Source organism: Vicugna pacos, chromosome 6, assembly GCF_048564905.1.
Source record: "Vicugna pacos chromosome 6, VicPac4, whole genome shotgun sequence".
In the NCBI taxonomy this organism is placed as follows: Eukaryota; Metazoa; Chordata; class Mammalia; order Artiodactyla; family Camelidae; genus Vicugna; species Vicugna pacos.
This window is the reverse complement of record NC_132992.1, coordinates 23,955,328-23,971,164: the sequence shown is the minus strand read 5'-3', so window position 1 is coordinate 23,971,164 and position 15,837 is coordinate 23,955,328. Positions and strand designations below refer to the sequence as shown.

The 15,837-nt window shown below is 39.4% G+C and overlaps 1 protein-coding gene across 4 annotated transcripts in view; it reads left to right on the top strand.

The window, feature by feature from the left end:
- Positions 1-4,642: 4,642 nt before the first annotated feature.
- Positions 4,643-15,837, top strand: part of EIF2AK4 (eukaryotic translation initiation factor 2 alpha kinase 4) — an 80,029-nt gene continuing 68,834 nt past the window's right edge. For 3 of the 4 annotated variants that reach the window (XR_012073376.1, XM_072962689.1, XM_072962690.1), the window contains exons 1-3: positions 4,643-4,854; positions 12,039-12,151; positions 15,039-15,141. Coding sequence is in view for 3 of the 4 variants with exons in the window: in XM_072962689.1 (XP_072818790.1) it covers positions 4,711-4,854; positions 12,039-12,151; positions 15,039-15,141 (360 nt within the window). In the remaining variant the exon portion in view is untranslated. Of the gene's footprint in view, positions 4,855-12,038; positions 12,152-13,946; positions 14,085-15,038; positions 15,142-15,837 lie in introns of those variants that run through there. The other variant, XM_072962691.1, reaches the window with a different exon arrangement.

The window sequence follows — 15,837 nt, the reverse complement described above, 5'->3', positions numbered from 1 at the left end:
TAAAGGACAAATTCATTAAGTATATAAATATGTAAATGCATACAAACCCCACAAAATCATGTTTAAGTCACTAAATAATTTTTATTTCATACATATTTGAGCAGCAGGAGCCACGTTGTTTCTCCTACTTCTGACTGCCAGGCCACAGAGAGGTGTAAGAACAGTTAAGTGCTTTTACCTCCTAGGAGGAGAGGGGAAAGAGGGAAGGGGTGAAGAAGTATTCAAAGGAGTAATGGCTGAAAATTTCCCATATTTGGCAAAAATCATAAGCCTACAGATTCAAGAAGCTGGGTGAGCTTTAAACAGGATAAACCCAAAGAAATCTATACAAAGACACATCACAGCCAAACTTCTGGACACTAAGATGAAGAAAAAACATCTTTAAAAGTAGCCAAAGCAAAAAGCCACTTTACCTAGAGGGGAAAAACAATGTGAATAACAGTGGAGAGCTAATTGAAACCACCAGAAAGTGGGCCAGAAAGAAGAGGCATAACATTTTCAAGGGCTGAAAGAAAAGAACCATTGGCCCAGAATGCTATATCCAATGAAAATATCCTTCAGGAATGAAGGGGATTGTGGTTTTAAAATTTGGGGATAATGACCAACAGTTTGGGAGTTTTTCCTTGGGTAGTTGAGAGTAAACAGCAAGACCAGGAGATGCACTTTAGGGGAGCAGGGAAGACACAGGGAAGTAGAGAGTCTTCCTTGGAGAACTGATCTAAGGGGTTAGGGAGGGCCTGGAGAGTAAGGAAATCTTAGGGTGTCCTGACAAATTGTTTGTCAACCCCAGTTATACAAAAACTCTTACCAGGCTGGATGCCCCTGGAGTTTATAGCTTATCTGCCAGAAGCTTGTCAAGGACCAGTCTTTTCTTTGAAATGATCAGATTTTGCATATCCCAAGCCTGCTGAGTTAATCCTTTATTTCATGTAGGGCAACCAAATGTAATATATGGACTTGTTTGGATCCTGATACAAACAAATCACTGTAAAACAAAATAAAACAACAACCTTTTTTCTTTTAATGGAGTATTGGGACATAACTGACATACAATAAATTGCATATATTCAAATTATAAAGTTGATAAGTTTTGATACAAACTCCTATGAAACCAGCACCACAATCAAGGTAATGAACACATCCATTATCCCCAAGAGTTTCGTCTTGTCTTTCTGGACTCCCTCCCTCTGGCTCATCCCTGTCCTCCTTATCCCAGGCAGCCATGTATCTTCTTTCTATTACTAAATTTGTATTTTTAGAATTTTCTGTAAATGGAATCATACAGTATGTACTCTTTTGTCTGGCACTTAGCCTAATTATTTTGAGATTCATCCATGTTATTACTATATAGATAGCACATTTCTTTTTGTTGCTGAATAGTGTTCCATTGATTGTATTGATACATCTCAATTTGTTTCTACCTCAATTTGTCCATCACTTGTTTATGAGCCTTGGGTTGTTCCAGTTTGGGGGTTTAAGGGGTTATGAACATGCATTTACAAGTCTTTATGTGTTTTCATTTCTCTTGAGTAAATAAATACCTAACAGTGCATAGCTGACTCATATGGTAGGTATATGCTTAGCTTTTTAAGTAAAACTCATGATAGGCCTAAATGTAAAACCTAAAACTATAAAACTTCTAGAAGAAAACATTGAGGAAAATCTTTGTGACCTTGAATTAGGGAAATATTTATTGGATAGGACAACAAAACATGAGTCATAAAAGAAAGAACTGATAAACTGAGCTTATGCAAAAGTAAGAACTATGCTTTTTGGAAATAAAATCACTGTTTTTTTTTGGTCTTTTTGTGTGTGCATGAATGCATTTGTTTTAACATTTTTTATTCATTTATAATCATTTTACAATGTTGTATCAAATTCCAGTGTAAAGCACAATTTTTCAGTTATACATGAACATATATATATTCATTGTCACATTTTTTTCTCCGTGAACTACCATAAGATCTTGTATATATTTCCCTGTGCTATACAGTATAATCTTGTTTATCTAGTCTACAATTTTGAAATCCCAGTCTATCCCTTCCCTCCCTCTGCCCCCTTGGCAACCACAAGTTTGTATTCTATGTCTATGAGTCTATTTCTGTTTAGTATTTATGCTTTGTTTGTGGTTTTTTTTTTTTTTTTAGATTCCATATATGAGTGATTTCATACGGTATTTTTCTTTCTCTTTCTGGCTGACTTCACTTGGAATGACATTCTCTAGGAGCATCCACGTTGCTGCAAATGGCGTTATGTTGTTGGTTTTTATGACTGAGTAGTATTCCATTGTATAAATATACCACATCTTCTTTATCCAGTCATCTGTTGATGGACATTGAGGCTGTCTCCATGTCTTGGCTATTGTAAATAGTGCTGCTATGAACATTGGGGTGCAGGTGTCATCCTGAAGTAGGGTTCCTTCTGGATATATGCCCAGGAGCGAGATTCCTGGGTCATACAGTAAGTCTATTCCTAGTCTTTTGAGGAATCTCCATACTGTTTTCCACAGTGGCTGCACCAAACTACATTCCCACCAGCAGTGTAGGAGAGTTCCCCTTTCTCCATAGCCTCTCCAGCATTTGTCATTTGTGGATTTTTTGAATGATGGCCATTCTGACTGGTGTCAGGTTGATACCTCATTGTAGTTTTGATTTGCATTTCTCTGATAATTAGTGATATAGAGCATTTTTTCATGTGCCTATTGATCATTTGTATGTCTTCCTTGGAGAATTGCTTGTTTAGGTCTTTTGCCCATTTTTGGATTGGGTTGTTCGGTTGTTTCTTAAAAAAAACACTGTTAAGAGAATGAAAATGCAAATCATGTATCTGATAAATGAATTACTTCCAGAATATATAAAGAATTCCCAAAACTCAATAATAAAAAAAACCCAATTTTTTAAATGGGCAAAAGATTTGAACAGACAGAAGACATATGAATGACAAGCACATGAAAAGATGCTCAACATCATTAATCATTAGGGAAATATAAATTAAGACACAATGAGATACTACTACACACCAATTAAAATGTTTAAAATTTGAAAGACTAAGAACAATTACTGGCAAGGATGGAGAGTAACTAGAATTCTCATAAACTGGTGAAAATATATAATAGTACAACCACTTTGGAAAACAGTTTGCCAGGATTTTTTCCTTGTGCAATTTTGACTTTGAAATAATTCCAAGCTTACATAAAAGTTGTAAGAATCATTCAAAGAACTCTCATATATCCTTCATGTAAATTCCCCAATGGTCTAATTCTACACTCGAGTTATTATCATCTATTTTCTGAATCATTTGAGACCTAACTGCATATGTAATAACCTGTTACCCCTTAAGATTGGAATGGATATTTTCTTTCTAATAACAAAGACAGTTTCTGTTTGACCACAGTACAACTATTAATGTCAGGAAATTAACCCTGATAGAGTACTGCCATCTAGTCCACAGACCCCCTTCAAACTTTGCTCATTGTTTTGATTATACTCTTTATAGATCCAGCATCCAGTACAGATTCTAATTTTAGACAAATGGAGATTTTTGAACATAAATTGGGTATTAAATGATGTTAAGCAATTGTTACATTTTTAAGGTGTAAGGACAGTATTATGTTTGTAAAATGTCTTTATCTGTTAGAGATATGTATTTAAGTGTTTATAGAAAAAATGGTATATCTGAGATTTTCTTTGAGATTCACTCCTAGGGAGGTGTATTTTGGTGGGAGGTGGTGCAGAAGGGAGAAGTGAAATAAGATTGACAGGATATCTAAATGTGTTGAAGCTGAGCAATGAGTACAGGGGGGTTCATTATAATATTTCCTGTACTTTTATATATATGTTAAATTTTCCATATTTAGAGTTTTTAATGAAAAAAACCAATGGAGAAATGGGAAGTTTTAAAGGATTGTAGTTATGATCATATTTTTGATTTAGGAACATTACTCTGGCTGCAATAGAAAGAATGGCTTAAAAGTGGGGTAAGAATGAAAACAGTGACTGGTTTCCGAGCTGCTGAAGTCATCCAGGGAAGAGATAATGGTGGCCTGAACTCAGTTAGTGGCACTGGGACGGAGGGTACCAAACTAGGGGGTTGGGGAGTAATGGTCACGTTTTTAGCTCCTGGTCGTCTTCTGGGAAAGCTCAAGGTGAGTCAATAAGCCGCTGGAAAACCCATTAAATTCTGCCCTTAAGAGTTTCGTCTCACTACTCATGCCAGAGTGAAGGAGTTCCAGCAGTCATTTCTGTTAAAGAGATTTATTTCTTGAAAACCAGACCATTTGGCATTATTATCATTCCATTCTAATTGATTTGATTCCCCACGCTCCTGCAGGTTCCTCTGCTCAAGTTCCCCCAGCAGGATGCGGGCCAAGCCTTCCCCCAGCCTCGCTCCTTCGCCTCCACAGTTCTCGCGCTAGCAGCGCTCTGGCCGCAGGGTCTCGCCCACGGGCCCGCCCAGGGCGCGGAGATTGGGCCGGGATCCTACCCACAGGCGCGGAGCCCCTCCCAGTCCCTGACCACCGTCCCACTTCGGCCTTGGAGTTCCGGCAGCAATCCTTCCTCCAAGCCTGGAGCCCCACCCACCCCTGGCCCCGCCCCGGCTGGAGCCCCGCCCCCGGCGTGGAGCCCCGCCCGCGGGCCCGCCCCCGGAACGGAGCCCGCCTGGGGCCCACCCGCCACCGCAAGGCCTCGGTGCCTTGCTGGCAGCACTACCATGGCTGGGGGCCGCGGGGCCCCCGGGCGTGGCCGAGACGAGCCGTCAGAGAGCTACCCGCAGAGACAAGACCACGAGCTGCAAGCCCTGGAGGCCATCTATGGCGCAGACTTCCAGGACCTGCGGCCGGACGCGTGCGGACGGGTAGGAACTTCGCTGGTCAGATCGGGGCTGGCGTGCTGCGGCCCAGCCTCCCTTGGCGCGGTCTACCCCGGCCAGGCCCGCGGGGCCCCGTTGGAGCCGAACCGCCGACCCTTCTTAAAATTCTGCAGTCTTTTCACCCCTCTCCGTTCCTCCCACGCACACTTTTTGTCCTTGCATCCGCAGCCGCTTGGCGCGTCTCCAACACCTACCTGGGCCTTTCCCCAAGTCGGCTTCTCTTACCTGGCTCTGCTTCTTATTTCCACGGACATTCCATAACATCCCTGCCTTCTTACACCCTTACATTTCTTTACCCGCTGAAAACCTTTGAGTTTGATACAACAGCGAGTTCATAGGGACCCACTGCAACTTTGTTCTGGGAATGGGTTGGGGGCCCTTGCACAGATTTTACCGATGCCGTCATTAGAGTTCTCAGGTCTCACCCTCTGTTGTGTGTTCTGTTAAACATAGAACCCCACTCTACTCCTCAGCATCCTCACTGTGCTGTGCGGTATGGAGGAACTTTCCTCCGTACCTTCCTCTAAAGCACTTAGAGAGCATAGAATACATTCTTCTTAGCTGTAATGGAAAGGGACTGTGCTGAGTACAGACCTTTTTAAATGTTATTTGGTTTAAAATATTATTTTCTTTCTTGTCTGGAAGTAAGTTGAGACATAGTAAGTTAAGCCACTAATACTGACAGTTTTCTTCCATCCTTGAAGAATTATCTACCAAACTGTTAAGCCTATGTGTATTATTTTTAAAGTAGTACCTTCCTTCATCTACCTTTAATTCTGGCATTTTACAACATGTGCCTGTTTAACCTGAAATAGTAAAAAATGTAGTATTCCCCTTATAATACAGGCTTATAGTAAAAATAATAGCATAACTTTCTGGTGATCTGGTAACCTCTCTGTTCTCAAACATTGAGAACCAGGAAGTAGGCTCATTAAGCCAAAATACCTGTCACAAATTATACAATGGGAGTCAATACAGAGCCCCTAAGACTTCATTCAGAACCAGTTTATTTACATGAGCTTAGTTAGTGATTCTAAGACTACAGAAAAACAGAAAAGGAAAAGGAGCTACTAGGTAGGGATAATGATAATCTCAGAATTTATAACTGGTGGCCTTTATAACAAGATAGAAGAATAAACAAAACAAAACAAAAACTGCAATAGGCAGGCAGAAGAATTCAGATACTGTGGCCTGAGGTACTCGGGCAGATAGCCTCAGTACTTTCATAGGCCCCACAGGCAAATATCTGATGGTCCTAAGGATGAATTAGGGTGTAGTCACTCAACAAGTACTTATTACTTGCTATTCACCAGTCTTTAGGGAAGGGTTATGCAAGTCCACAATCCTTTATCCAAAACCTTGAAGCCTGACAGGTTTCAGAATTCACAAGAGTTTGTGTTCATGGTCCTGTGTGCACATTCTATACCTTACCTAATACCTCCCTCAGTGTCGGGTCAACATCCAAAATCAAACACAGTGAAACGTGAATATTTAAATATTCACACTCAGCGGGATGAATAAAGACTATTAATAGCCTCATGTCAGTTCAGACCAGATTTGCTGCCAGTAAATTCAGAGCAGAATTATTAACCCGGATAAACTTCAAGTTTTTAAAAAACTTCTGTCTTTTAAACTGCTTTTTGGAGGATGTGTTATAATATAGATTTTGGTTTAGCATCGTATGTATATCACTTCTAAATAAACATTTTGGGAGTGCATGCTAAAAATTATTTTACATACTAAAAAAGTCTGGGCACTGCTAGTTTAAAATATAATTTACTCTACAGTTATAAATTTATTATTCACTTAATTATCTTGGCTAACTTTTTGTTAGCCAAAGGTCTGCTCATTTAACATTTGAAAGCTGTTGCAAACTGCTCTCCTAAAAGCTTGCTTCTGTCTCTGGACCCACCAATAGTGTACGAGTGCTTCTTTCCTACATCTTCACCTACATTGTAGATGTCAGCCTTTTTCATCCTTGCCAGTAGATGGATTTTTACTCTTTCTTTATGAATTATGAAGGCCACCTTTGTAAGCCATGAATTTCTCTTTTTCTAATGACTGTTCAATGTTATTTGGTTTATTTTTCCACTCTGTTGTCTAATTTTCTTATTCATTTGTTGGAGCTATTTATCTGTTAAGAAAATTAGCATTTGGGGTCATATATTGCAAATTTTTTTTCCCAGTTAATCATAATGTATTTTGATATTTGGGTATTTTACACAATTTTTTAGAACTTTAATATAGTCATAGTGATTTTTTTTATTGTTATTGTCACATAGTCCTTGTGGTTTGTTTTTCTCCCTCCTCCAGTGTTACCAAAAAATGAATTCTTCAAGGCTCTCTTTTAATTCTTTCATGACTTTGTTTTTAAACTTCCATTAAATAAATATAGAAATAGCTTTAGTTTTTTTTTTTTTTTAAAGTTCTTACCTCTGTCTAAGTGTGAATCTAGACTGCCCTCTCTCACCCCCAATTAGCCAGTTAGACTAACACAGGTGATTTTTTTCAGTCTTTCCCTCTCATTTGAAATGCTGCCTTTACATGATATGAGACTATGCTAGCTTCATAAGGACAGCATCTGTGTATTTGTTCACACCTACATGCCTAGTGCCTGGTAAAAAGCTCTTCAAAAAAAATTTTTTTTAATTGAAATACCAAATATATTTGGATCTGTTTCTTGACTCTCTGTTCTATCCCAGTCATCAGTTTAGGTACTGTGACCACGTTGCTTTCATTGCTGTAGATTTGTAACAAGCCTCAGTGTTTAGTGTTATCATCATTTACTTTACAAAATATTCCTGACTAGTTTTACTTTGTTTTTTCTATATGAACCTTAGAATTGACTTTTATCTGATACATTCTGCATTGTGTTTTCCTCTCCTTTGGTGCTCTCAAAAACTTTCGGTTACCCCTTACTTTGTTTATTTGCATAAAAATATTCCAGGAATTCATTATTTCCTTGTGTAGGTTAAGTCAGAGATTTTATCAACACTGAATTCTAATGACCATTTATCTTTTAAAGGCATGAAGGAGGCCCGCCCCCATCCCACTCCCTGGTACATCTTGGTTGTTGAACTGTTTTTAATCAAGTCCTATTCAGCTCCAGGAGTCCTTGAATGCCCTAATATGAACTAGTACTTGGTATCCTAAACATATCTTGCAGAAAAGCCCCTTCCCACACTGGGGAAATGAAGCTTCTTAGTTTGCTTGAGAATATTTACTGGCAGATATTCCACGCTTACCTCTGAAAGCACTGTTCCTGAACTGTCTTGACTTGTCTTCTTTTCTTTTCTTTTCCTTTTCTTTTTCCTTTTCTCCCATGAGCCTGTACTGGTTAGGATTAAGTTTAGCTACATATGACAGAAAACTTAAAATAACAAAGTTTATTTTTTTTACATGTAAAAGTCTGGAGTCTAGGGCTTCTTTGAATTGCTGTTCCATCATCCTTAATGTGTCCTTCATGGTCTAAAATGGTTGTCTGACCTCCAGCCATCACATCTGCATTCCAGCCAGCTGGAAAGAGAAAAGGATGAAGAAGTTTCACCCCTTTCTTTTGATAAGGGTCACTTCCTGGAAATTGTATATTATAGTTTTTCATCTTACCGGCCAGAAATTAATCCAATAGCCACACTGAGCTGCAGAGGAGTCTGGGAAATGTATCCAGCTAAAAAATCAGGGATTTTGTTACAGAGAAATAAAAAGAGAATGGGTATTGGGGAACAATTAATAGTCTCTGTCGATAAATACCCCAAAGTCTGTGCCCTATGGAGAGGAATATCACTCTGGTCCAAACAGTCAGCCAAAGGTAAAAGCCTTAGAAGTAGCCAGTCACCTGGTAGCTTCAGTGCCCTGCTCTTTGGGTTGGTCTCAGTTGGTACTCAGAACCAGACAAGTTGTCAGGTTTTTGTCCAACATATGTCATTTCTCAGTGGCCATGGGTCTGTTCGTTCATCCAAACCACCATTACTGAACTCATGCATTTCTTTCTTTGCTTTTTGTTTTTTTTAATGGAGCTACTGGAGTTTGAACACAGGACCTCATGCATTCTAAACATGCACTCTACCACTGAGCTACACCCACCCTCCCTTGGACTCACGCATTTCTTAAAGCTGAAACCTTTATGCCTCTAGGAGTCTTCACTTTGCATTAAAGCTCTTCCCTCTTTCCTAAAAGTTTGCTTTGGCATTATCTGTACTCACCACTATTATCTCTGCTGTCCTGCTAGTGCTGCTCTGCTGTGGAATAACGAACACTAGATCTGTATGTGTTCTATGGCTGGGCCAGCACAGGAGTGTTTACAAGATCCTAACCACTTTTTTAGGCCCCATTGTTCTATATACTAATGTTCCACCTGGTAGCTGAGGGAGGCCTCCTTCCCTGAGGCTTGCCAGCAGTCTTTAACTGGATTCATTGTGCTTTAATACGCATTTCCTGTAGTAAAGAATATCTTCAAAATGTGTAGTCCCCCAGTAGATCACTGTTTTCTGAAGCTAGCTGCCTGTGCCATTGACTCCAGACATAAAGTGGAGACTTCCCTGTACCATCTCCTGGGGTTAGTTACATTCAGATATACTCTTTACTTCCTGCATAAAGACGAAAGGAAATGCTAAACCTGATTTGTTATTACATATGCAGAGATAACCCATTTCATGTGGCATATGTTGTCTATATGTTGCAAGTTCATTTTTATACAGAGCCCAAGAGAGTCCTATCCCATGGTTTGCATTTGTAGCTTCTACTTACACAGCTTGCTGTTATAGTTTTATGATTATTACTCCTTTCAATTATAGACTACTCCAGTTTAGTTGCTTCAAGACAGAAAATCTGCCATTGCTCCTAGGTGGTGTGTTTGCATTTTAAAATCTTATACCCCTTGTGCGTTGGGCCTGCCGAGCATCCATATGGCATTTCCTCTTATTTTCTTACCTTCCTATTTACTTTAAGCTATGTTGGTCCATATAGATTTAGAGCAATATTCCCATTTGCATTTTGAAATCAAGTTTTCATTGGTCAGCAGCCAAATGAGAAAATGAAGGTCAGAATAATGTATATGTGAAGATATATTAACATAAGATAAATTGATCCCAGTGGTTATGAAATCTGACTTTGGGAGGTTAAGAGTGTTCAGCTCTGAGTTTTATCATGTGTGTCCGTTGAACTTGCTTCATGAACAAAGCTTTGTTCTGCTCTCTGGCCCACAGACTGGTTTCCATTTGTGGGGCTCCCTTAGTGAACTCTTTTCCTGTTTGGAAGGTCCCCCATCTGAACTTGGAGCCTAAATACATTTTCAGAGCCAAATTTACAAGAGGGTGAGGAAATGCTGCAGCTACTATTTTTAGCAATGTTTCTAAAAGTGTGTGTTGGGAGGTGAGGGCCCAAAGATGGAAATTCATTGATCATTGAAATAAACACAAACCCTGAAGTCCTGGCCCCGTTTTCTCGACTATGTTGCAAGTGATTGAAGCCTGCTGAATTATTAGGTTAGATTTAGTTCTGTAATATGATAGGATTTTCTTACTAGGTTGATAATTGTACATCAATTTGATTATTAGCTATGATCGGTAGTGTTTGTAACAATCACTGTCTGTAGGCTTATGATCTGGACAAAACAGGAACTTCAGTATGTTTACTGTTGCTCTCACTTGGAAAAAAAACTTTAAAAAAAGCACAAAGTAAAGTAGTAGGTCCATTTCTATAGACAGTTCATTCTTTCAACAAATATTTATTGAGTTCCTAATAGGTGAAGAATCACTTCTCAGATAACTAAGTAATTTGTATGAGTATATATTCACTGAAGAGAACAGGAATAAGTCCTTCAGAAAGTACTTGAGAATCTGTTTGTTTTTAATACACTCTTATTTTTCTACTTGGTTTTGTTGTTACTCATAGCAGGATGGAAACTATTCTTCGAATTGCTTTTTTCATCTGATGTAGTAATGAAAGCCAAAGTATTCATATATCTTAAAATAGCCCTTAAAGGTACTCCTGAACTTCTTACTGGAATAATGTTTTAATACTCTAATTATATAGGCTGTATTTATGTAATGTGTAGAATGACATATTAATAAATAAAGCAATCTGTTACAAAAAAAAAAAAAAGATAAATTGACCCCAGGAACACAGTCACAGAATTGTGCTTTGTGGAGCCTTACCACAGGTTTTATCAAGGATTGTTATAAAGCCATAGAAAAACTGAGCTTACATATTTTATGTACATAGTTGATTATATAATTCAGGGTGCCATGTGTCAGGTTCACGTTATGAGTTTCTGTTAGAATTTAGTGTTGCTCAGTACTTTGTTGCGCCCTCTCTCTTTTCTGATAATGCTGCATTTATCTTTTTGCCCTGGCTGCCTGGACATTCCAAGGCAAAGTCAAGGCTCAGTCACAGCAACTCAGGGTTGACATTAACAAGGAGGGCTGATGGAAAAGATGCAGATATGGGAATCAGAGCTGGATTTGAAGTCCAGCCTTGTTAGTCAGGTGCCCAGGCCATATGCACAGGTGGTGCCTTGGCCTCCCCTTTCTCATGATGTATATATCTCAAATCCCTTTTTTGGAAAAAGCATATATAATTAAATCAGAGAACAGTAGAGTAGTTAGGTGTTTGGTGAAAAGCAGTTGGTTGCAAGCGTACACAATTTTGGAATTGCTCCCAGACTTCTCCACATCTAGGTTTTCACTTATTATCTCAACGTTCTAATCTCAGTTGAAGTATCCCCTGCTCAGGAGGCCTTCCCTGACCTTCTCCTTCACCACCACTATGTTCCATGACTCTGCTTTGCTTTCTTTACAGCACTCATCACTGTTTTGAACTCTTGTCTTCTAGTTTGTGTCAGCTAGTTGAGTCATGTCTGCCTAGATCTGCCTCTGAAGTCCCAGGGCAGCACCCAGAACGCCATGAGCACTCAGTGACATTTGAACGAATGGAGGCTATGTGGAACATTTCAGGTCACTCCTTAGATAACTTTGAAAAGGAAAATGCATTCTCTCTGGCACCAGTTTTGTTTTTAAACCGTGCTTTAGGAAAATGTGACCGAACACCTATATTACATAAAATTATATGTAATATTTTGAAAGCAGAACTTTAGAGCTAAAATAATTATTGTCTTAATTGTTAATGATTGGCTTTCTAGAAAAAAAAAAGATTTTCTTTTTCTCTTTTAGGTCAAAGAGCCTCCTGAAATCAATTTAGTTCTGTATCCTCAGGGCCTGACTGGTGAAGAAGTATACGTGAAAGTGGATTTGAGGGTTAAATGCCCACCCACTTATCCAGATGTGTGAGTACGTTTATAAATAGCTTTGATAAGATTTCAGTTCTGTTTTGACAACGTAGAAACTGGTTGAAGTTAATGACATTTTCTCCTTCCAGCCTTCATTCCATTTAAAATTTCATTTCCTACCACCTGTATTTCATCAAAACTACATCAGCAATAGACATTTTCCTGAAACCTATCTCCTGCTAAGTCAGCTGACAGTTAGTGTTCTCTGCAGATACTGATATTTGTTCTGTGACTAATGTTTGCTTCCTCTGATGTGTTAACTAACTTTTGTTTGTTTAGTTCTTCATAAACTGGGAAGAGGAACAATCTAGAAGAAAAGGATAAAGGTGTGGAGACTATTCAAGCATTGTGTACTTAGTTATAAAGTATGATTGGTGTTAGGACTTAGAGTAGCCTTCTGGGCCTAATGGGACCTTTACTTCCTAGAGTAAAGGAGGATTTAGAGTCACCCTGTTTCTGGGGACACCGCTAAGGGGTCCTCACTGGGCAGTCCCACGCCTGCAGGGCGTGCAGCATTGCTGGCCTCCACCCACTAATGCCAAGAGAGGTCCCCAGTCAGTGAGACAGCCAAAGAAACCCCCACTGAATAGGATACCACCTCTGGTTGGAAACCATTGGTAGCATTAGCAATCAGGACTCGATTTTTTTTTTTGATTTATCATGTATATTCCATGTAATCTCCCCCTAGACTTTCTATGTGGAAAAGTAGATTGGCCTGGATGATGTTTTATGGTTTGAGCTTGTTGTACAGTGAACCAGTGAAGGAAAGTGACAAATAAAAGGAAGCACTGCCTCACACATGGTGCTTAATGTACACTTGGTGGTAAATTTATGAAATTTGCAGACTTAATAAGTAATGGAGGATATGAAAATACAGATAGGTCAAGATGAGCTTCTCAAAGTTAGTAACCCACTTTTACCCCAACCTCTAGTTCTAGAGTAGATGTAGTAGGTATGCAGAATGTTAATTAGTGAATTAATTAAAGTGTTATTAATTTTATGAAAGAAAAATAAGACAGTGCCTCTCTAGGTTTTTTTTTTTTCCTGACACCAAATAGGTGGTGTCTTTTCTGACATCAACTGGGTGTCCAAACAATTCAACTCATTTCTGACAGATGTCCATGGTTAAGGGCTCATTCCCACAAGACTTCAGACACCAGTTGCGGTCCCAGTACTTCTGATCAACTGGCTGTAAATTTGCAGGTTCCCTTGACCCGCTATGAGGTTTGATAATTTGCTAGAACAGCACACAGAACTCAAGAAGGCACTTCACTTACTATTACCAGTTTATCAGAAAGAATACAACTCAAGATGAGTCAAATGGAAGAGATGCATAGACAAGGAATTTGAGAAGGGGCGTAGAGCTTCTTTGCCATGTTGACATTGACAAATATCCCCTGGGTTGGGGGGCGGAGGGAGGGCTTGATCACCCCTGGTTGAGAGCCTCAGCATTAGGGAACTATTCAGGTAAATCTTGATGTGTCCACTTGGTAAAAATACAATGGGATGATTATTTAAGAAACTACATGCAAATGCTTATAAAAAGTTTAAAAGTGAACATTATAATACCAGGTACATAAAAGTATGAATTATGTGGCAAGGGCATAAAGACAACATTGAAAAATGTAAAGCAAGTTTAATTAGTATTGTAGATGAATTTTTCACCATCTGTTAATACTGTATAACAATTGCTTGATTTTTTAAAAATAATTATGTAAGTCTTGACTTGAGGGGACATTTCTGTCTTTTGAGATGATATGGTACAGGAAAACTTTCCTTTTCTGCAAATTAGTCCTTGATAACACTGTGAGAGAGAGACTCCTGGCTTAGATCATCTATACGTGGACTCAGAACTTTCTCTCAGATTTCCATCCGTCCAAGTAGATGATGGAAGCAGTCTGTCATACTGAAGCATTGAGAGAATGCAGGGGTGAGTAGTAAAGGCCTTGCCAAGGTGAAATGCCATGAATCACTCAGAAATGCTTAGTGGGAAGTGATGAATCATCTTCTCTTCTGTAAAATTAAATGAAGCCTACTTAATCTCAGTGAGTTGTTATTGGATGTTTATTGGTTGGAAGTAAGAGGAACCCCAAGGGCAGGTTGTACCTTCCTTGGGTAGAAGGTGTTGTCTCTTAGTTGTGCTCTGTAGGGATCAAGAGGAGTGTTAGGCATCCTTGGAATGGCAAAGTTTGCAGAGTGTGCATGCCTAGATTTGTACATGAGTGAGTGAGCTCATTTACAATCCGAACGGGTGACTGGGACACAGCATGTGTGGGAATACTGGATGGATAACTGTGGCTCCATCTTGCCTAGTTATTCTTGTCCAGCTTTATGCCAGAGCACGCCAATGAGCACAAAGGGCTTGGACTCTTGTGGGTAAGCTGTTAGAGTTACCTGATGTGGAGGGATCGAGCATTACCATACAAGGGAGTACATGGTTAAGTTACTAGGCTAGAGTCATGCACTGAGCTGGAGTGATTTTTTTAAAAGGCAGTAAACAGTAGATGTTGGAAATTTGAATCAGATTATAAAGTTGAAATCAGAGGAGCTGAGGAGACACCCAATTGAGCCCCAGTAAGTCTGGTCATCTTGGGGAACAGGGCACCTGACAGCCCACTCTGACCACTGGCCAGCGCAGTTCTGCCCCACAGGCGATAGGCAACTCCATGTTGAGCACTGTGTCAACAGAGTTGCAGAGGTAGAGTTGAAATCCTTTTGAGATGAAGGGAAGTGAAGTGTTGGTGGGGAATGAACAGTAAGGCTCGCAAATGAGGTCCCATTGAAATCTCCAGGCCCTCAGCTTGGAACTTAGCAAATGTTAATGCAAATAATCTATGCTTTCTAGAGTAACTCCGTTTTGTTTTTTCTTTTTTCTTTTTTCCAGAGTCCCTGAAATAGAATTAAAGAATGCCAAAGGTCTATCAAATGAAAGTGTTAATTTGTTAAAGTCTCACCTAGAAGAAGTGGCCAAAAAACATTGTGGCGAGGTATGATTTGTTAAACTGGAATTATAAGAGGACAGTAAAAAAATTTCATGTTCACCAGTGTTTGCTTTCCTGCATTTTCTTTGGGTTAAAGGCCTTCCTTATTGCACCTTAAATCTAAATTTCACTGGGATGTTTTAGTTTTTATTGCTACCTATAAGGAGGAACATTGGCATTTGTATTTCTTTAGCGTATGGTATCTATGAATTACAAATTGTAGAATGTGTATAGACAGTAATATTGATGCGTAAGAATTCTTCTGAGAACAGTCCATATGAACCTAGCCATACTTTTCGCACACTTTGAACTTGACATTGTCTGATCTTGTCTTGAATCTTTATGTTGGAAAATGTTTGCAGACAAGTGATTTCTGACCAAACTTTGATACCTCTCCCCTTTTCGTACTAATTGTTTTCCTTCTCAGTAATGAGCAACCTACTCTCCTCAGTCCATGTCCCTCCTCTCCCTGAGCATTCATACCTCGTTCGGTACTGATTCTTGTTGAATCCTCTGCACAGCAGAGTCTACACTAGCTCCCCCTTGGGTGGCAGAACTCTTTCTAGAGGGCTAGACTAGGTGACTTCTCAGTGCAGAGTGTTACTGTGTGTTCCTTAAGCCCCACGGATCCCCTTAAGTATAATCCATCTTTTCCTCACTTTGGTGTAAAATCATTCAGTGTGTTTGCCTGGACAGCTTATG